The 22,390-nt window shown below is 40.0% G+C and overlaps 1 protein-coding gene across 2 annotated transcripts in view; it reads right to left on the reverse strand.

Annotated features, from left to right (window-relative positions):
• Nucleotides 1-21,440, reverse strand: part of LOC126585049 (uncharacterized) — a 104,993-nt gene extending 83,553 nt beyond the window's left edge. The window contains exons 1-9 of one of the 2 annotated variants that reach the window (XM_050249440.1): nt 20,767-21,438; nt 19,220-20,315; nt 18,466-18,744; nt 17,522-18,349; nt 16,905-17,401; nt 15,436-16,504; nt 14,557-14,835; nt 13,518-14,438; nt 12,972-13,348 (exon numbers count right to left, since the gene is read on the reverse strand). In XM_050249440.1, coding sequence (XP_050105397.1) covers nt 13,250-13,348; nt 13,518-14,438; nt 14,557-14,835; nt 15,436-16,504; nt 16,905-17,401; nt 17,522-18,349; nt 18,466-18,744; nt 19,220-20,315; nt 20,767-21,254 — 5,556 coding nt within the window. In that variant the 5' untranslated portion in view covers nt 21,255-21,438 and the 3' untranslated portion in view covers nt 12,972-13,249. Of the gene's footprint in view, nt 1-12,971; nt 13,349-13,517; nt 14,439-14,556; nt 14,836-15,435; nt 16,505-16,904; nt 17,402-17,521; nt 18,350-18,465; nt 18,745-19,219; nt 20,316-20,766 lie in introns of those variants that run through there. The other variant, XM_050249439.1, reaches the window with a different exon arrangement.
• Between the last annotated feature and the right edge of the window lie 950 nt (nt 21,441-22,390).

The raw sequence follows: 22,390 nt of genomic DNA on the forward strand, positions 1-22,390 counted from the left end.
GGTAGTCCAGAGTTCATGCCCTTCGCTGACGGATTGGGGCAGGGATAGAGTTATTTTAGTGCCGTTGCAAAAGCTAATATTTTGGTTTAGAAGGTAAAAGCTTTTTAGCGAAAATGACTTTTAAGATTGGCATAACTTCACGTTTTGATCCATGACATTTCAAAACGATAGAACTGGTCATTAAGTTTGTCCACCATCAATTATTTTAGTCATTTTGTAAAAAATCTTCGTTAAATAATAAAAATGGCAAAAAGACCTTCAATTTTTTGTTAAATCATTTGGGCCCATTGTTCATTAAGTTTAGGATATTTTCATTTAGGTCCTTATTTAACAGAGATTTTTCACAAAAGAACCAAAATGATTGATGGTGGACAAACTTAGAGACCATTTCTCTTGATTTCAAATCTGATGGGTCAAAGTGAAGAGTTATGTCAATCCCAATAACCATTTTGGCTAAAAAGTAGAATGTGAAAAACCAAGATAAGTTAGAAAAAAGGAATTTGGTCTCACGTTTTTCAAATGGTGAAATTATCATTAAAAAAAAAAACCTTGAAAAGAAGGGGGCTAAAAAAATATTTGATTTGGAAGAAAAAAGGAGCAAATTTGAGGTCGGATGGAACCATCATAAATTCATTTTATTTTCTATGGGAAAAGGATAGTTTTGTTGCTATCTTGGACTCTGTGTAACTAGTTTTGTTTTGGTTGTAGATGCATATAAGGTCGTGATTGTTGTAAACATTCATAGAATAAGTATGATTGTGTAAATCCTATATTAGATTTGATTCTAGTTATCCTTTCCTATTACAACTTGTATTACTTGGAGGAGAAGGAATATCTTCTCTCCCTTTACTACTATAAATAAAGGCACAATGTAGGAGGGATAACAACACATACATTCCCCTACAATTCTACAAACACACATCTCTCTCCTCTCTTTCTCTGCCGCCGGCCCTAGTCTCTCTGTCAGATAAAAATAGACCACAACACATTATCAGCACGCTCCTACCGCTGCGCTTAGGAATCTGATGTTGGAGATTTTTTTTTCTGCATCAAACCAGTTCATCCATATCATCACGCAATCAGGTTCTTTCCAAACAACGGTTTTTAACTCGATATTTTGCAAGCCCTGATAGCATGAACATTCACCATGATGCATGACCCAACTTTACGTTTAACGTATTTTAGATTCTACATAAATTGTGTATGCTTCATAATCAAAATTGCTACAATTATGTGAATTTGATATTTACCATGAATTGAATCTTACATATGTACATGCATTGAAACTATTATTTGCATATGCATCAACATAAATATGTGATTCATTAAAATTATACATGCATATAATATAATTGAATTGAAAAAAAAATTTTGCGATTGGGGAATTAGGGTTCTTCGAACCCGTGCCTTTGCATCACGCAAGGCTACAACGCAACCAGGGCCGCAGCCTGCGATGGCTAGCCCATCTTCTTGCAAGGCCTGCAGCCTGCATCCCCATGCTTTCCCGAGCCGAGAGCCCGACGCCCATCGCGTCCCCAGCAAACCAACCCCGACACCTTTCATGGTGTCCACTGGCCACGACATGGCCTGCAGCCATGGCTTTGAACCTCTGGTTCACGTCGCCGACGATTAGAAGTCGTCCCACATTTCAAATTGAACTGAGATTCACCGGAATCTCGTCGGATTTTTCTTAATTCGATTTCAATTTTTTAGGGTTTTATAGTTGTTGATACGTTGAGATTTCCTTTTCTCCGTGGTTGTCCACGACAACCAACACTCACTCTGAGCTCCAACAACCTCGACACGACCACCTGCAGTGGCGCCGTCCACCTTTTTCCGGTTTTCTTCCCCGGCCAAGCACACCCAGCACGACTGGGATTTTTTTTGGACCTTTCCCCGAGCCCTATCTGGGCTCTGTCTCTCAGCCCCATATGAAAAAAAACAAACAAATTTTTTTTCCTGGGCTCGCCTGCCGCGGCCCAGACCGAAAGAAAAAAAAGAAATTTTTTTTTTGGGGGGTCTGCCTGCAGCAGCCCATTCCCTTCTCACCCCGTGGGCCTGCAGCCTACACCCGGGGGTTCTCGGCCTATATTTTTAGGCCCCGAGATTTTATTATTTAATACTTTTAACTAATATGGGTTTTTATATTTTCACCCACACTTTAATTTGGCCCCGAAGACCAAAAATAATTTAATTCAATTATCATTATACAATATTTTTGCATATATTCTTTGCATATTTGTTTGCATATATATTTGTGTTTGCCTGCAGGAATATATGAACCTGAAGTTCATAATTACTTTGAAACCCGAAGTTTCTTATAAACATGCCTTGTTTGAAAACCTGAAGTTTTCACTTAAACATATCACCCATGAAACCCGAAGTTTTTCATGCGAAATTAAACCAATACATGTCTATTAGAACTTGTATGTTCTACTCCTATGTGAATGGATTGATTTTTCTCCATTACACTAACCACATCTTGTCTATCCATTTTGTGATAGGAACATGTCGAATTTGAACAAACTCGACTTCACCGCTTGGAGGTCTCTGGAAGGAACTACCTCAAGTGGGTTCAAGATGTGAAGCTCCACCTCACTGCAAAGAACTTGCGTCCTGCTATTGAAGAAGCAACAGATAAACCTGTTGGCGAAGCTGAAAAAGCCACTGCTATGATCTTCATCCGAAGACATATTCATGACGCTCTGCAAACTGAGTACCTTGCTGAGGAGGATCCACGTGCATTATGGGTCGCTTTGGCTGATCGTTTCGATCACCAAAATGACATATTCTTGCCTGAAGCAAGACACGACTGGCAGCACTTGCGCTTCCAAGACTTTAAGTCTGTGAATGAATATAATTCTGAAGTTTGTCGAATCTGATCACTTCTCAAGTTTTGCAATGAAACTTTGATTGAAAAGGATCTCCTGGAGAAGACCTACTCGACCTTCTCTGCTTCTAATATTGTCCTGCAGCAACAATATAGAGCTCAGAAGTTCACTAAGTTCTCAGATTTGATCTCAGCTGTTGATGAATAATCATCAAGCTCGACCTACTGGGGCTACTGCTGTGCCTGAAGCACATTATAGCACTCATCAGCACCCAAAACGCCAAAAGAGGTGTGGTAAGGGCGGCCAGAAGCCATCCCACCAAGGTCAACAGAGCCAAGGCCCATCCAAGGGAGGAAACAAAGCCCAGAAACGCCCAAACCTCGCTCCCAAGGCCCCGAACTTCAAGAATAAGGGCAAAGCACCTGCCACAATGAATGACGATATGTGCTATCGTTGTGGTTCAAAGGACCATTGGTCTCGTATTTGCCGTGCTCCCAAGAAGGTTGTCGATGAATATCATTCTCGTCGTACGAAGTTTGAATCAAACTTCATGCAAGTGGACGAACCGGAGACTACAAAAATGGAGGTTTCTGACTTTCAGGAGGATACCACTCCTATGGAAGATTAGAATCTTAGACATAGACTTATTTTTCAGTTAAAATAAGACAATTGGGGCCGAATTCCACCTAGTGGCCGAGCCCCACCTTGTTTTTGGTTGATTTTGAACAATTTTCCTTTATGTTTTGGATTATTAGTTGGCGATTTATTTTGGATATTAAGTTTTTTTATCTTTGAATAAATGAAATTATTTTGAATTGATACTTGTTTTTATAAACTTTTATGCATGTGACCGATTCAAATTAATTTTTCATTCGAGGTATGACTAGTGGGAAAGTTAGTTGTCTGGCAAATAGTGCAACCACACATACTGTTTTGCGTGAACGCATCTATTTCACTAACTTCGTACCTAAGAATGCACCTCTGACAACCCTCTCAGGCCCATCCAACCTGATCGAAGGATACGGTAAGGCACGTATAATGTTGTCCAATGGTACAATCTTGACCATTGCTGAGGCACTCTATTCTCCACGTTCCTGAAGAACGTTACTAAGTTTCAAGGACATTAGAGATAACAATTACCACGCTGAAACCCACGTAGAAAACGGAGTTGAATTTCTGTGCGTAACTTCCTATGAATATGGCCAGAAGCGTATTCTAGAGAAGATGGAGCGTAACCTGAGTGGTCTGTATACTACGACCATACGCCCCATAGAATGCCACTATGTGGCCGGCCCTACCACTGGGACCGCGCATGAAATTACACTTTGGCATAATCGTTTGGGACATCCTGGACGAATAGCGATGCGCCGTATCCTCAAAACTTCACACGGGCATCCACTAACCTGAAGCTTAGGTTCGATCCATGAAATTGCATGTCAAACATGTTCTATGGGAAAGCTTATTACTAAGCCTTCTTATGATAAGATTCGTTTGAATCCTCCCATTTTTCTACAACGGATTTAGGGGGACATTTGTGGACCGATTCAACCTCCCTGCGGACCATTTAGATATTTTATGGTTTTGGTTGATGCTTCTACACGTTGGTCACACGTGTGTTTGTTGTCCATAAGGAACGCTGCATTCTCCAAACTGTTGGCTCAGGTTATCAAGCTCAGGGCTCACCACCCTGATTATCCGATCAAATCTATTCGATTGGATAATGCTGGAGAATTCACATCTAAAACTTTTGATGACTATTGTATGTCGGTTGGGGTTGAAGTTGAACATCATGTACCCCATGTTCACACCCAGAACGGCTTGGCAGAGGCTTTCATTAAGCGTTTACAAATGATTGCTCGATCGTTGGTCATACGTACCAAGCTCCCGATCGCTGCTTGGGGCCATGCAATATTGCACGCAGCAAAGTTGGTCCGCCTGAGGCCTGTTGCGACACAACCATTTAGTGCCCTTCAGTTGGTCACCGGATGCGAACCCGACATATCGCATCTGCGCGTTTTTGGTTGTGCGGTCTATATGCCGATCTCGCCGCCCTTACGCACAAAAATGGGGCCTCAACGAAGGATGGGAATCTATGTCGGATATGATTCTCCTTCGATTATTCGTTACTTAGAACCTTTGACAGGCGATCTGTTTACCGCTCGTTTCGTGGATTGTCACTTCTATGAGACAGTCTTCCCGTCGTTAGGGGGAGATAAGAACGTCAACGTTCCTAATAAACGACGTGAATTATCGTGGACGACTCCCACTTTGTCTCATTTAGATCCCCGCCCTGCTCAGTCTGAAGCTGAAGTGCAGCGCATATTAGATCTCCAGAGCATAGCTCAGAGCATGCCAGATGATTTCACCGATCTAGCGCGCGTGACAAGATCACATATTCCAGCTGCGAATACGCCTGCAAAGATAGATGTACCAAATGTACGACGGACTACCTTCCTGGAAGCCCGGGACGCCAATTCTGGTGATCCACGTACATTAGCGGCTAGCCAATCCTCTGCCCCTACACAAAAGCGTGGCAGACCCCTTGGTTCAAAGGATTCACACCCCCGGAAGAGGAAAACCGCGGCACAAGGTCCTGAAGAGCCTACCGTGAATCCGACTATCGCTTACTCATTTTACCCAACTCATGAGGAAATTCTAGATTATGGAAGCGTCCTTGAAGAGACGAATCCTCCTCCTGAGAATCGTGAGATTTCGGTCTATTATGCTAGCTTAGATGATGTGTGGCGTAGAAATGAGATGATTGTCGACGATGTATTAGCATTTGCAGTAGCTACTGAGATCATGTTGAGCGATGACATTGAACCGCGTTCCGTTGATGAATGTCGACGTAGAGCTGATTGGTCAAACTAGAAACAAGCAATCCAAGTCGAACTTGATTCACTTGCAAAACGTAAGGTGTTTGGACCTGTAGTTCCTACTCCTCCACATGTGAAGCCCGTTGGCTACAAGTGGGTTTTCGTTCGGAAGCGTAATGAGAAGAATGAAATTGTGCGTTACAAAGCTCTTCTTGTAGCACAAGGTTTCTCACAACGCCCCGGGATTGACTATGACGAAACTTACTCAACCGTTATGGATGTGATTACTTTTCGATACCTTATCAGTTTGGTAGTTTTCGAAAAACTGGATATGCAGCTGATGGACGTAGTAACCGCGTATCTCTATAGGGATCTTGATACGGAAATTTATATGAAAGTTCCCGAAAGACTTACATTGACTGGTTCAAATATTTCCAAACCTTGGAACACGCTCTCAATTCAGCTGAGGCGTTCACTATACGGTTTGAAACAATCCGGAAGAATGTGGTATAACCGTCTGAGTGAGTATTTGACTAGTCAGGGATATGTGAACAACGAACTATGCCCTTATGTGTTCATTAAGAAGTCACATTCCGGATTTGCGATTGTTGCAGTATATGTCGATGACATGAATCTCATCTGAACTCCTGAAGAGCTCGCGAGAACTGCTTCGCACCTGAAGTCGGAATTTGAGATGAAAGATCTAGGTAAGACTCGATACTGTCTCGGTCTCGAGATAGAGCATTGTTCGAATGGAATCTTAGTACATCAATCGAACTACACCCAGAAGGTGCTGCGCCGTTTTAATGAGGATAAAGCGAAGTCTTCGAGTACTCCTATGGTCGTTCGTACGCTAGATGCAAAGCGAGATCCCTTCCGTCCGAAAGAGGATGATGAAGAGATTTTGGAACCTGAAGTTCCTTATCTAAGTGCGATAGGCGCTTTATTGTACTTAGCTCAATGCACTAGACCCGACATCTCCTTCGCTGTTAATCTTTTGGCAAGATACAACAATACACCAACACGCAGACATTGGACTGGCGTGAAAGACATCTTCCGTTACCTTAAGGGTACTACGGATTTAGGCTTATTCTATCCCTACGAATCCTCGAGTGATGCCGCACCCTATGCTCATCGGGTTGATTCTCGCCTTGTTGGTTATGCCGACGCTGGATACTTATCTGATCCGCACAAGGCGCGTTCTCAAATGGGTTATGTCTTTATCGTTGGAGGCACCGCAATATCTTGGAGGTCAACTAAATAGACCTTAGTTGCCACTTCGTCTAACCATGCTGAAATTCTCGCCTTACATGAAGCAACTCGGGAATGCTTTTGGTTGAGAGCAATAATGGGCCATATTCGAAGCTCCTGTGATCTTCATCCCGCCGTTAATGCCCCGACGACGATTTTTGAAGACAACGCAGCTTGCATCGAACAGCTCAAGAAAGGTTACATCAAAGGAGACAACACCAAGCATATTGCGCCGAAGTTCTTCTTTACACATCAACAACAAGAGCATCAGAAGATTGAAGTCACGCAAATCCGATCACAAGACAATCTGGCCGACCTCTTCACCAAATCACTACTGAAGGCGACGTTTCAGAAGCTTGTTCATGGAATTGGTATGCGTAAACTTTCTGAGTTGTAACTTTGCTATTTCTCTTTGGAATTATATCAAACTCAGGGGGATTATCTTCTGGATACTTGCTTGATCTTAATGTACTCTTTTTCCCTACGATTAGGAGCATTTTTTCCACTGGGTTTTTGCTACCTAACTAGGTTTTAACGAGGCACCCACCTTGGGCTGGTCATATCCCTGATGACGTCCTGTAGACGTTTCTTTTGACTTTGCATTTCTCACGCATTTTTCTTTAGACTATGGATTTTGTCCCTACTCGGGTTTTTGCCATAGCCTTAGAGTTTTTTAGTGAGACTTACTACTTATGCAAGTTCCTACCTTATTGAGAATAAGCGTTGTTCCTTGGAATCAATGCCGACGAGTCGACTTCCTCAACTTCTGCATGATGCTGAATCTACCTTAAGTATTTGCACACTCAAGGGGGAGTGTTGTAAACATTCCTAGAATAAGTATGATTGTGTAAATCCTAGATTAGATTTGATTCTAGTTATCCTTTCCTATTACAACTTGTATTACTTGGAGGAGAAGGAATATCTTCTCTCCCTTTACTACTATAAATAAAGGCACAATGTAGGAGGGATAACAACACATACATTCCCCTACAATTCTACAAACACACATCTCTCTCCTCTCTTTCTCTGCCTCCGGCCCTAGTCTCTCTGTCAGATAAAAATAGACCACAACATAGGTTTTGTATCGCTAAAACCAAATTTCTGTAATACATTTAATTGCATAACTTGTTTTTTTGTATTAGGTTTTGTAACAGCCCAATTTAAAAATGGCATTCAAATTACCAAAAATGCCCCTGTGTTGGGTTTGTGAACCAGCACGTTGGCTTCTTCCCTTCCGTGACACCCCATTTCCTCGTGTTTCTTCCCTCCCATATCTCAAGCTTTCTCTCTATCCCTCACAATCTCTGTAAAACACCCATTGTTTATTCTCCTTTCTCCCCCCGTGACACATCCCATTTTCGAGAACACCCTCTTTCTCTTCTTCCCGTGCTCTCTCCATCACCTCACTTCTCTGCAACTCTCACTTTCGAACACACACACACACACACACTCTCTCTCTCTCTCTCTCTCTTGGTGGTGACAAGCTCATTGGCTAGCACATAAGCTCATTGGCTTGCATGGGCCCGCAACCGTGGGCTTTGATACCATGTTGAAATTTTTGGATCGTCAGGCCCGCCCCACTCTAACGACATCGATATTGTCCCCAACTTAAAAACCTGCCCAATCCGTCAGGTGTGGGGTTTTACCACAAAAGCTTCGATATTAGTTAGAGTGGGGTAAACATATTTAAACCCTTTTGGTTTTCTTTCCCACCACCGATGTGGGACTTTAACACTTTCCCCGGCGTCGTAACTTGGAACTCGACGAAATCGAGGTGAGTTTGTTGTGTTTAGGTTGTATCTCAGTTTCTAGTGATGTTTTCTGTGTATCTGGATGATTTTTTTAGCTAATATTCAAAGGTTTTAACTTTGTCCATGTGTGTTCTTCTCGTCTCCAATTTTCTGGTGAAACCCGACGGCTTTCAAGCCATTTTCCGACTAAACCACTGCGATTTAGCCGTCGAGGAAAGTACCAATCTCTTTTTCTTGTCGAGAAGTATGATTTTTGTTTTTGAATCACCCAATTTCGTTGAGTATGGAAGAAGTTATAAATGTTTAAAGTTTACCCAGGAATCTTGTGAAAACCCCAGTTTTCCGACCAACTCCGAGGAAACCAAAGGTATATTCCAACTCCTTGTTCTTTGAGCTTCAAATTGGTATATTGAATGACTAGTTTTGGTTAAGTTTTAGGGATGATCGTAACTTGGGAAGCTCTGGCTTTCTTCTTCGTGGAATCCGGCCTGAAACAGGGTCAACCCAACCCAGAAACCCAAAACCCAAACCCAAATCTGAAATCATGCCTAACCCAATAATCAAGCCCAAATCCATTAACCCATGCCAACCCAATAACCGGCCCAACCCAACAACCAAAGCCCAAACCAGACCCGTTGATTGTTGACCGTTGACCTGACCCGTTGACTTTCGTAGACCGTTGACAGGTCAACGTTGACTTTAGGGTTGATTTTTTTGGGTTTCGGTCAGGACACCTCCTAGACTAATTTCGACGTCCTGATTCCAAATTTGCACTCCGTTTTCCCAAATTATATCATATTAGTAAAGTTTTATAAAAAGCTCTCTATTTGTGTTTGGGTGCACTGGTGGAAGATGATACTACCATCTTTCATTCAAGTGGCACCCCAATAGCGGAACATTGGACCCCTTCTTAACTTGCATGATTTTAAATGCTAGGATTTCATTCATGAAAAGTATGATTTCGTGATTTTATGTTTCATGATTTATTTACGATAAGTTGAAATTACGTTTACGAAACGAACCATGACTTTTATGATTTACGATATATGAAGGATTTACGGATATAAATTTATAGTTTCACATGATTAACTTATTATGGTTTTTGATGATGATTCGAGCTAGAAAGTTTTATGGTTTTACTAAAGATTATGAGCTATTGGATTTGCGTATATAAGATTCCATGGATTTACGAATATGAACTAGCTTGGATTTATGCGTTGAGGCTTTGAGCTTTTGAGCTCCGATGATTTGATACTTGAAATGTGATTTATGTTTTTTATGCTTATCTAGTGGGTTATCATACAACACATCCACACAACACGGGTATAGATGTCTATGGCCATAGGACACAGATGATGAGGAGTGAGGTATGATATTTATGTTATACCCCTAGCTTCACTGTCGAAAGCAGTGTCGGTGTGTAATGTATATATTTTCTTCTCTAGTGTAACCTAGAGTCGTACATCTTCACCTTCAGGTGATGAGGTCTACCATGTTTCTTCACTGGTGTAACCTAGTGTCATACAGCTTCACCTCTGGTGATGAACAGGTACTGCCTTCGGGAGACTATGATACCCCTAGTTGAGTACAATATTGATGTGATTTACGGAGATTTACGGATTTGCCTTCCATGGCGATATTACCATTCCTGTGATTTATGAGATTCTTGGGTTTTGCCTTCGCGCGCTTTGATACCATATTTAGAAAAGATTTATTGCTACGAACATTTTCAGCATGCTAGAGGTTTCAGAAAAACCTATATGTAGTATTAAATGAGATTTCAAAACAGGGGGTTATTATATTCAAAAAGAGAATTGGTTTTCGTATTATTAGTATTATTATAAACTCTGATCCACTCACCATTTGTTTTTGCGCCCCCTCAGGAGTTAGAAGCGAGGCATTCGATACGATCCCTGCGTCAGTGCAAATCTGCATAAGAATCCTCGAGTCTTTGGTATTTTCTTGGTTAGTTGTATGCTCTGAACACTATTCGATATTGGTGTTTTTCTTTCTAAGGACATCTTTACTTGTATGCATGTTTAAAATAGCTTCGTCACACTCGGGTGTCGGCCAGCACGTGCCGATCTTGATATGTGGAGATATCGAGGTCAGATTTCGTATTATTAGTATTATTATAAATTATGGTCCACTCACCTTTTGTTTTGCGCTCCTTCAAGACATAGTGACGAGGAGTACGAACCGAGCATCGAGGCATTTCCCTACCAGTGATCTAGCATTCTTCTACTTGCGTATGGCCTTTCTTCATGATAATTGTAACTTGATTGTCCTATCTTTCATTGGTACTTCCGTTTAATTGTATGTTTTGGACATATTCTTGCTTGTTTAATTTGGTTTTGTAACCGTTGGACCTTCCGTTGCCCTCATGTTTATTTCAAAATTGTATTATTGCCTCTTATGTTCTTGCTTTTTCTTATATTTATGTTTTTCGTCACCTTCAGGTGTCGCCCAACACATGCCTATCCTGATATTGGGTAATATCGGGGTCGAGGCGTGTCAGCTTTTCTTTTTCTCTCTCTCTAAGAGTCTTTCTCACCTATTGGTGTGAGTTTTTCCATCGTTGATTTTTCTCCACAGCTACTGGCTCGAGCTCTGGCAAAGGTCGGTGGCAGTCCTCTGCTTTATTTCCTTGTTCTTCTTTCTTTTCATTTCCTTCTGCTTCAATTTTCCAATGCCTACTTTTCCTATCCGCCTTGCTCTTCCACCCTTTTTGCACTTTCGATCTACCCTCACCTCCATTCTCCTTCCACTTCCAAGGCTTTCACTCTGTTTTTCCAATTTCTTCCAGTCCCACTCCGGGTTGGCTCCATCCTTCCTCGTTGCTTCCTCTTTTCTGATTTGCAATCTCCTTTCTTCACAGCACTCGACTGTGGTTTGTCTAGAAGGTGCATAGAGTTTTTACTCGGGTGTACATACCACCACCTTCCACTTGCTTGCCTTTATTGGCATTGTCGTCAGTGGGTTCTCCACCAACTACTTTCGTATTCTAGTTGCGATTGGCATGGTGGTTGTTGCAGGATGCAGGAATCACGATCTTCTTCATTTATGGGAGATGGATGCTTGGCGGCGGTCCGGGGCGCGATGATGCTCTGTGTAAGCGGTGACGGCGTCTGCAGAAGGCTAGGGTGCTTTGTTTTTGGTGTGTTAGTTTTTGGGCTCCAACTAGTGTGTTGGGCCCTATGTTGTGTAACTTTGGGTCCTTTTGTTTTTATTGTGTTTCACTTGTTTTAGACCTCTTATATTTAGTTGTTTGTTAGTAATAAAATTCGCATCCTTGACCCAAACTATGAAATATCATAGCTTCATTATACATATCCATTTGTTTTCATAAAATCTTTATTTTCGGAAGCATTTGTCTAGAACTAATGTACATTAATTGTTTTGTAAAACCTGTATTTTCAAAAAAATTGTATCCCACTGTTGCAATTGTTTTTGTGTGCTACTTCGGTTATCTTTGTTGTACTTGCACAATGCTTTGCGCATTTTATCCACAATTGTTGATTTATTTACATTGATGAGAAGTCATTGTTGTATTATCCACAATTGTTGATTTATTTACATTTTAAGATGAGAAGTCATTGTTGTATGTATGATGTATAGTGTTACTATAGCTTTTGTTTATTTAAACAAAATTTTTGCTTGGTTAATGTTCATAAAATGGTATAACGTAGTATATTGAATAATGTACAATTTATTTTTGTGAAAAATATGTATATTCATAAAGTTTACTTAGTTAAACAAATACATAAAAGTTGTTAATTCATAAAATGAGAAACTAAATACAATGTACAATATTTAAGAAGTTTAATTGGTAATTCATATAATATTCTGCTAAATTAATAGTCTTCCTTGGTCTCAAGGCTATTAATTTATAGAAGTTTAATTATAAAATAAAAAATAAAAGCAAAAAACAAACACAAAACAAAAAACAAAAAAACGCTCCAAGGCTTCCGCCTAGGCAGGCACTCCATGAAACGCGTTCGTCTTTTAAAAGATTGGTACTCACCATCGCTTGGTACGGCAACAATCTCGTGAGTGATAGAGCATGTGTCACCGCCATCACCACCGCTTGGTACGGCACCAATCTCGTGAATGATAGAGCATGCGTCACCGCCATCACCATCACCATCACCGCCATCATGATCATGCCAGACTAGATTAACTCCTGTTTTCATCACTCTCCCTCTCCCATGAGCATCTGTAACTGCAGAAATCGAGACTTCGTCCCCACTTTGCAAATGGAGTACATCATTTGATAGCACACTTCGCAAACGGAGTACACTATTAGCGAAACTGGATGTAGATTCTCCCGGGATGTGCAAAGCCTTACCCTTGGTAATATTCGTAACAGTAAATCCAGGACAATCTCTCTTGAAAACACAGCACAGAGTCAATCCTCTAACATTACGATCAATAATTTGAGGCACTTTAAAATGAACATCATTGTACTCATGAATACCAACAAACTGGAACCACTCTGGAATATCATAAACTCCATTGAGAAAAATGCCACCATCTCCGCAAGAAGTCCATCCCTAGAGCATACCATGTAAAGCCAGATTAATTTGTAGAAGTAATAGTCTTAATTATGCATGCGTGTCATGAACAGTGCCTCTGTGGGCGTGTGATAGGAAGAGCAAGAGAATACAGCTATCAGAGAGAGATCTGTAGGATGTTCTTCCTAAAACTCAGCATGTACACGTCATTCTTATGCATAAGTAATATATTCTTGTACATGCATGTCTTACGCATGTATGTGTGCATATTTGTGTGTGCGTGAGAGAGAAAGAGAGAGAGACATGTTTGTGTGTGCGTTAGAGAGAGAGAGAGAGAGAGAGAGAGAGAGAGACCTGTATGATGTTCTTCCTAAAAGCAGCAGTGAGATTGGTGCAGCCTTCCATATGAATCCTTCTCATAGTGTTTAACGACTTATGCAAGCCTAGAATCTCAATGAGTTCGGGAGAGCGATTTAGATGCAGTTCTACCATACTCGACATTTCCGAAAAATTTGGCATCTTTTCAAGTGCAATGCACGCATCCGCTCTCAAGATTTCCAAATTTGGTGGTAAATCTGGGATTTCATGAAGATTTATGCAACAACTCAAATCTAACATTTTAAGCTTGGAGAGTCGACTGAGGCTCGGTAGGCTACAAAACAAATTGCCAGCAAGGTCCAATGTTTCTAAAGAAAATAGACTCCCAAGATCCTTAGGGATTGCATCATCAGTTAAACCGCAGTTTCCAAGACCTAAATATGTCAGAGAGTTTAAGCAGTGCAACGAAGGGGGCAAAGATATCAGGTTCTTCAACCCTACTGTTGAAGATGGTAATTCCCTTGTCATTGTATGGCTTGCTTGAAGTGTTTTCGATGATACCATCCCCCACTTGTCCTTCAGTTTTGCTCCCAGGTTCTTCAATATTGCTATTAAGGATGGTAATTTCCTTGTCATTGTATGGCTTGTTTGCAGTGTTGTCGATGATACCATCTCCCCCTTGTCCTTCAGTTCCATAAATCCTGTACAGCCTTTAAGAATAAGAGTCTCAACTGATTTTGACTTACAGAAATCCCCTGGAAAATACTGAAGCGTTTCGCAGTCTTCAAGATTTACCAACGAAAGTCTTTCAAGATGCCCAATGGATGGGTGAATCTTAGACAATCTTACACACTTTACCAATATCAGTTTTTCAAGATTTGGGACTTTGGAAAGATCTGGTGATTCTGTTAGGTAATGGGAATGACTGAGATTGATGATTTTCAGATTCTTGAGCAGCTGCTAGGAAAAAACAGATAACAAAATAAAAATTCAAATGGAAGAGAGAAAGCAAGATATTGGTATTCACAGAAGCTGAAGAAAATAATTAATAATCTGTTTTGAGATCATATCATACCACGTCAGTATCCTCCCAAACTCGTATGAGTTTGCTATAGCTCAGGTCAACAGCAACTAGGTTTGGCTGATCGAAATCTTCAGGTATGACGTCCAGAGGAAATCCATGCCAACACAACCATCTTAACTCTTTGGAAAGATTGTGGTAACTTCCAGTGAGCTTTATGTTATTGAGTTTGAGCAATCTCAGACTCTGCATATTTCTAAATGCTTCTGTACTGAAGCAACACTCATCAGACTCTTGCATATCTAAAGCGAGTCCTTCAACGTCTTCCGTTCCCTATTCAAGGAAAAGAAAAAGGAACAAAGTAAGACAAAATTTATTTTGACGTGAAAAGAGAATTTATACACATGAAGAAAGCCATGAATTGGATGCATGAACTAGAATTCAGTTGTGATTTACATTTTACCAAATTAATTAGGTATCTTAGTCGGCATCGGTTACACGGTGTTACTTTACGTATTACTAAACCCTTGGCACACGCGTGTGCCTTTAAATTGTTTTGGACTTCTATTTTTGAATTTAAAAAAGGAAGAATATGGGTGGAGGGTTGGAGGGGTGAGGGTAACTGCTTCAGCATTTACTGGAGAGATTTTTCAGTGTGACGGACACACGGGGTGGTACACCATGTGTTACTATACAAATAGTGAGATATGTGTGCTAAAAAATTAATAACTTAAAAAATAAAAATTTTCACCACTTATATAAAAATACGTGGTGTACCACTCGTGTTCCGGTTATAATAAAAAATTTCTCCATCCACTGCGTGGGTTTGGGGTTTTTAATTTTAAAAATTAATTATTGAAATAATAGGTGGCATATACTTATCCCTTAATGAAGTTCATAATTAACATAAGATTTGATTGCCGAAGTACTTACAGATTTTCCCCACAAAACGTCCTTTACATCCTTATGATGCCACAATCTACTACGTTCTCCAGGATGGTCAGGGGATTGTGCATATACGATTTCTCTGGCCATGTCTCGAATCAAGTTATGCATCATCAGATTGCCCTTTGTATCAACAGTTACAAGGCATTTATCTTGGAGTTCTCGAATTCCTCCTACTAGATATAAGCCACAGTCATCCAATATTGTCTCGACATAGTTCTCGTTCATTCCAATAAAGAAACAGCCTATATCCAGGAATACATCCTTCAGGCGATCGGTTAGCCCATCATAGCTTATTTTAAGTCTTCTGTGAATCCCCCTAGGAGGATGTCTTTTCCATTTATCCAGTTTAGTTTCCCATTCACTTTTGCTTTTTGTACACAGATAAGAACCTAAGACCTGTAGTGCTAGTGCTACTCCTCCACAGTAGCCAACAGCTTTTCTTGAGAGCTCAACATGCTCTTCATTAAGATAACTCTTACCAAAGGCATGCCAACTAAGTAGCTCAAGAGCTTCTTCGTCATTCATTCCTTGAACAGGACATATCGCATCCACATTAAACATCCTTAGCAAATCTTGATCTCTTGTTGTTATAATAATTCTACTTCCTCGACCAAATGAGTATGAGTAACGCCTTATACCCAATGCATTTAACTGTACCTGGCTGTCTACATCATCTACTATGACAAGCACTCTTTTGTTGCCAAGTCTTCTTTTAATCTCCTTGGTCCCTTCATCGTCGCTACTAACCTTCATGTTTCCCGATCCCAAGATATCAGAAAGAAGTTTGTTCTGTGAATGAACCAGTTTCTTCTCTTCTCTCACATTTGGAAGGAAGCTTGCACCATCAAAACTACCATGATGTTTGTTGAAAACGGCTTTTGCAACCGTTGTTTTACCCAGTCCGCCCATGCCCCAGATTCCAATGACACGGACATCATCTGATCCTACAACATCTAAATAATTACTGATTTCTTGCACACGAGAATCTATTCCAACTGGGTGTCTGGCTACATCCAAATAATTGCTCTTCAGTTCTCTACTGATTCCTTCATACCTGACAGGTAAAATTCAATTCAAAATTAAGCAAAAGTAAGATTTACTAATAAACGGCACAATTAAATTGAACTAATATCTTGCTCATTATGACTAGAGAGCTTGGGAGTGGAAGATTTGAAAGCCCAGTGATGAATCAAAATCTTCGAAAACCATTAAAGCATTATACCACACATGACACAGATTTCTCATGGAAGAGTCTGGAAGCTCTACATTGCAATGTGTAAAATCAATTACTCCAAGGCGTAGTTATGATAATTTCATTGTTTCTTGACATTTGATAAATATGAGAGTTCAATAGACCAATACATTATGTAGCCAATTAATAACTTTTGTTAGAAGGAATGGCAAATTACAAAAAATACAAAATATAGGAAAGGAAAAAAGAAATAAGAAAGTACCCATGAGCACCCAATAACCAATCCGGATGTTGGTCAAAATCATACAGAAGCAAGTCTGAATCATGCATATTTTCCTTCATCAAGTTGTCCCATACTAGATTAACCCCTATTTCCTTCACACTCACAGAAGCATCTGCAGGTTCAACAGGCTTTACAAATATATCAACCTTGTCCCCTCCTTGCAAACTGAGCACATAATTAGATATATGTCCCTGCCAAAGATAATGGTCATCAAGCGTACAGGAAGTTGGTACCGAGGCATATGTTATCCGAGCGAGCAAAGCAGTACGCTTGGTTTTATTGCTAATGATAATGCCGAGAGGACCATCACGTTGTTCCTTTGAAGAGTATATGCAGCACAAAGTCAACCCGCTAAAACTGCGACCAACAATTGGAGGTACGTGAAAGCTGACCAGATCACCCTTGACAAAATCAAACCAGTCAGGAAGATAATTTCCATTGAAAAAAATGCCACCATATCCGCAAGAAGTCCATCCCTGTACCATGTAGAGCCAGATTTGTAACAACAATACATTGTTATGCATGCATGTGTCATATATATGTGCTTCTGTGTGTGTAGTAGAAAGAGAGAAAACAGGCTAGAAAGAAAGAGAGACCTGTAGGATGTTGTTCCTAAAATCAGCAGTGAGATTGATGCACCCTTCCATATGAATTCTTGTCATCGAGTTTAATGACTTATCCAAGCCCGGAATGTCTGTGAGTTTGCATGAATGACTTAGATACAGCTCTCTCATACTCAACAATTCTGAAAAATCTGGCATTGTTTCTAATGCAGTGCACAAACCCGCTCGCAACACTTTCAAATTTGTTGGTAAATTTGGGATTGCATGTAGGTTTGTGCAATCATCTAAACACAATGTTTCAAGCTTAGAAAGACCACTGAGGCTTGGTAAGGTACAAAAACTATTTTTTCGAAGATCTAAATCTTCTAAAGAAATTAGACTCCCAAGATCCTTCGGGATTTCGTCATCAGTCAAAGTGCAGCATCCGAGATCTAATTTCCGTAAATAGTTTACGCCATGTAAAGAAGGGGGCAAAAGACTAGTTGATGGTGACTCTTTCACAACATATTGAGATGAAAAACTCAGCCTGAGTATTTGTCTTATGGGTGTGCCATCTGCTGTCTTCTGGTAACTCTTTCCCAAGCCTTCAGCCAAGTTTTCAAATCTTGAACAGCCGTTAAGAAGAAGAGTTTCAATAGACTTGGAATTAAAGAAATTCAATGGGAGATCCTTGAGATTTTTGCAGCCGTCAAGATTAACCAAAGTAAGTCTTTCAAGATTCCCAATGGATGAGTGAACCTCGGACAAACGCTCACAATCATTCAATATCACTTCCTCGAGATTTGGGAGTCTTGAGAAGTCTGGTGTTTGTGCCAGGTTAGGGGAATGACTGAGATTAAGAAGCTTCAACTTCTCGAGCATCTGTTAAGACAAAAGGAAAAACTAAAATAAATGCAAATGGAAAAGAGAAAGCATGAAGTTGGTGTTTATAAAACCTGGAAGGAAGAATTAACAATTTGGTTGAGGCCATATCATACCAAATCGGAATCCTCCCAAACTCGTTTGAGTTTGCTATAGCTCAGGTCAATAGCAACTAGGTTTGGTTGATCAAAATCTTTTGGTATGTCCTCCAGAGGAAATCCATGCCAACACAACCATCTTAACTCTTTGGAAAGATTGTGGTAACTTCCAGTAAGCTTTATGTTATTGAGTTTCAGCAATCTCAGACTCTGCATGTTTCTAAATGATTCTGAACTGAAGATACACTCGTCACACTCTTGCACATCTAAAGTGAGTCCTTCAACGTCTTCCGTTCCCTATTACAAAAAATAGTTAAAAATTAAAAACAAACCAACAACAACAACAACAACAGAGGAACTAAGAAAAGGGTTATATGCAAGTGCAAAGGTGATTAATTCATACATCAGAACCACAAAGCCTTGAATTGGATGGATGAACCACATAAGAGGTAGACAATTAGACAACATAGAACATGGGACCTCTCATAGACAACTTTTATTATATACCTACTATAATGTGCTTATAAGTCTGGATTATAACCATAGAGTTGTAGTTTACATCTGTCTACATTGATTAGGTATCTTTAGCAAGCTTTTGTTACGTGTATCATAATTCACAAATTGTACTTAACGAGAGCAGGACATGTGTGATCCTGTTATTTAATTTGAGATGATTCAATACAAAAGGCGCCTTTTTTGTCTCTTACAGATTCCTTTCTCTGCTACATTAGTACATGCATTTAACATCAAATTTAATTGCAAAAGTACTCACAGATTGCTTCATCAATACATCTGTTATATCTTCATTATGCCACAATCTACTACGTTCTCCAGGATTGTCAGGGGATTCTGCACGCACGATTTCTCTGCCCATGCCTTGAATCAAATCATGCATCATGAGATTGCCTTCTTTATCAACAGTTACAAGGCATTGATCTTGGAGTTCTCGAATCCCTATTTCTGGATAAAACTGACAGCCATCCAGTACTGTCATGACATAGTCCTTGTTCATTCCAGCAAAGAAACAAGAGATGTCAAGGAATATAGCCTTCACGTCATCATCAGTTAGCCCATCATAGCTTATTTCAAGTCTTCTGTGAATTTCCCAATAAGGCTGTGATCTTTTCCATTTATCAAGTACAGTCGCCCATTCACTTGTGCTTTTTGAACATAGATAAGAACCTAAGACTTCAAGTGCAAGTGGCAAACCTCCACAGTAGCCAACAGCCTTTCTTGAGAGCTCAACATACTCTTCATGAGGATAATTCTTTCTAAAGGCATGCAAACTAAGTAGCTCAAGAGCTTCTCTTTCACTCATTGATGGCAGAGGACATATCTTATCCACATTAAGTACCTTCAGCAAATGTTTATTTCTTGAAGTTATAATGATTCTGCTCCCTGGACCAAAGGAGTCAGGTTTTATAGCCAAAGCATCTATCTGTTCAACGGTGTCTAAATCATCAATTACGACAAGTACCCTTCTGTTACCTAACCTTTGTTCTATCTCCTTGGTCCCTTCATCGATACAACTTACCCCTTTGTAGGCCGGTTTCAAGATATCAGAAAGAAGTTGTTCTTGCAAATCAACCAGTTTCTTTTCCCTCACCTTTTGAAGAAAACTTGCACCGTCAAAATTATGATGATGTTTGTTGAAAATGGCTTTTGCAACCGTTGTCTTACCCAGTCCGCACATACCCAAAACTCCAATTGTGCGAATATCATTTGATCCTCCAACATTTAAATGCTTACTAATTTCTCGCACACGAGAATCTATTCCAACTAGGCTGGTGGGTACCTCTAAGCTTGTGGTGATGCTCTGTTTTCCAGTGATCTGAGAAATAACGTTCCTGATAAAGTTTCCTTCATGCCTGGTTGTTAAAATTCAACAAAGCAAGAGTGAAAATTTATTATGCAACTTCAAGATTACATCAATCTTTCAAAAAATGACGAGTCAAACTCTCCAGATACCCTTACAATAAAATTTCCCAAATCTTATTTGTTAACAACTTTCAATTTTCAGAAAAATGAGAACTGAAAGCAAAAAATAAAAACTGAATGCCAAATTGTAAAAACTGAAACCAAATTGTAAAAACTTCCCCTTTTGTTTTTCAGTTTTTATTTGTTATTTTTATATAAACTCAAAACTGAAAGTAAAAATTAAAAACTAAAACAGAAAATTAAAAACTAAATGGTTACCAAACCAACTTTAAAGCTTATAAGCCTGATTTAATCATTATATACAAAGAGATAAATAAAATGGACGGGAAATTTATAGCGCACAAGGTAAAGAAAATAAAAGGGAAATAAGAAAATAATTACCCGTCAGTCTCCCTAAAATTTAATCCGGCCAAAACTCCAGCTTCCCAAAGAGCCTTTCTCCAGAGACATACCTTGTCTTCGTTAATTTTCTGTTCGTATTTCTGAAACGCTTGCGCAAAAGTACCACTCTGTTTCCGGACATCTGAGGGATCAACATCAAAGAAAATTGGAAAAAACATTTGACCCAGTGTTTCCCTGCACTCCATGATCTTCACCAGCTCCTTGAGACACCACAAGGACTCCGGATACCCTCTTGAGAAGACGACGACGGCAACCTTAGACCTTTCGATTGCTTGAATCAGATGTTCTGGTATAGCTCCATTACTTTCTTCTAGTTTGTCATCGTACTCGTCTCCGTACATGAAGACGTTGACTCGGTGGTCTTTTAATGAACAGTAGAGGTGGTCCGTGAAGGTCCTGCGTGTGTCTTCACCTCCAGAACTCAAGTACACGTCGTACTTGCTATCGTCTTTGGAGGATGAAGCCATCAATTGTTACTCCAGGGATTTCTTGGCAGCACAGATCAAATTTGAGATCTACAGACAACCGTAAAGAAAAGGGTGAACTGGGAAGAACCGAGTCAATTGCAATCAGTCCACCCACCCATTTTTCTTTTTCATCCAACGGTATCAAAAAGCTCAGCAAGGAAGATAATGTTTTCTTTTACCATACGTTTGTTAAAGACAAAATAACAGCTGTCCTTCCCATAGAAAAATAAATAACATCTGCCACCCAAGGGCCAAGACAAAAGGAAGAAAAGATGCGACTAGTGTGAACGGGTGCTAAATCAACCACTTGTCTCAATCGTTATTCGGTTTAGTACTTTATATTATGAATATTTTGTTGTGTGGATACAAGTTGCGTTTCGAATTCTGGCAACGTAAATGATACGGTAATGGTCAAGGAAGGCTGATATGTTCCTGTGTGTGTTCTGGGTTTGTAAATTAATAGAATGTTGTGAAATCATCAGCTAATAATAATTTATTTTTTTATTTTTTATTTTTAAGAAAAAAACAACATAAGAAATGCTCCTGTGTTGGGTTTGTGAACCAGCACGTTGGCTTCTTCCCTCCCGTGACACCCCATTTCCTCGTGTTCCTTCCCTCCCATATCTCAAGCTCTCTCTCTCTCTCCCTCACAATCTCTGCAAAACACCCATTGTTTATTCTCCTTTCTCCCCCAGAAGAAAGAATGCCTTTCAATGATAGGTTTGTTTCATCTCAAACAAAGGTATATATACAACCTTATACAAATATGGGAAAGAATAAAAAGAATAATTACATCCCATACTAGGAGACCTAATATGGTAAGAATCCCACAATTATGGGAATCCTAATACAAGTCAACACTCCCCCTCAAGTTGGTGTATAGATGTTGCACATGCCCAACTTGTCTAGAAACCTGGAGAACTTGTCACTAGAAACTGCCTTCGTGAGAATATCTGCTACTTGGTCGTCCGTTCCTAAGGGAGGAACCTCAATTACTTTACTATCTAGCTTCTCTTTAATAAAGAACCGGTCAACCTCTACATGCTTGGTCCTATCATGTTGCACGGGGATATGAGCAATATCACGAGTAGCTTTATTATCACAAAATAACTTCATCGGCTGACCATGTTTGACCC

Source organism: Malus sylvestris, chromosome 10, assembly GCF_916048215.2.
Source record: "Malus sylvestris chromosome 10, drMalSylv7.2, whole genome shotgun sequence".
In the NCBI taxonomy this organism is placed as follows: domain Eukaryota; kingdom Viridiplantae; phylum Streptophyta; class Magnoliopsida; order Rosales; family Rosaceae; genus Malus; species Malus sylvestris.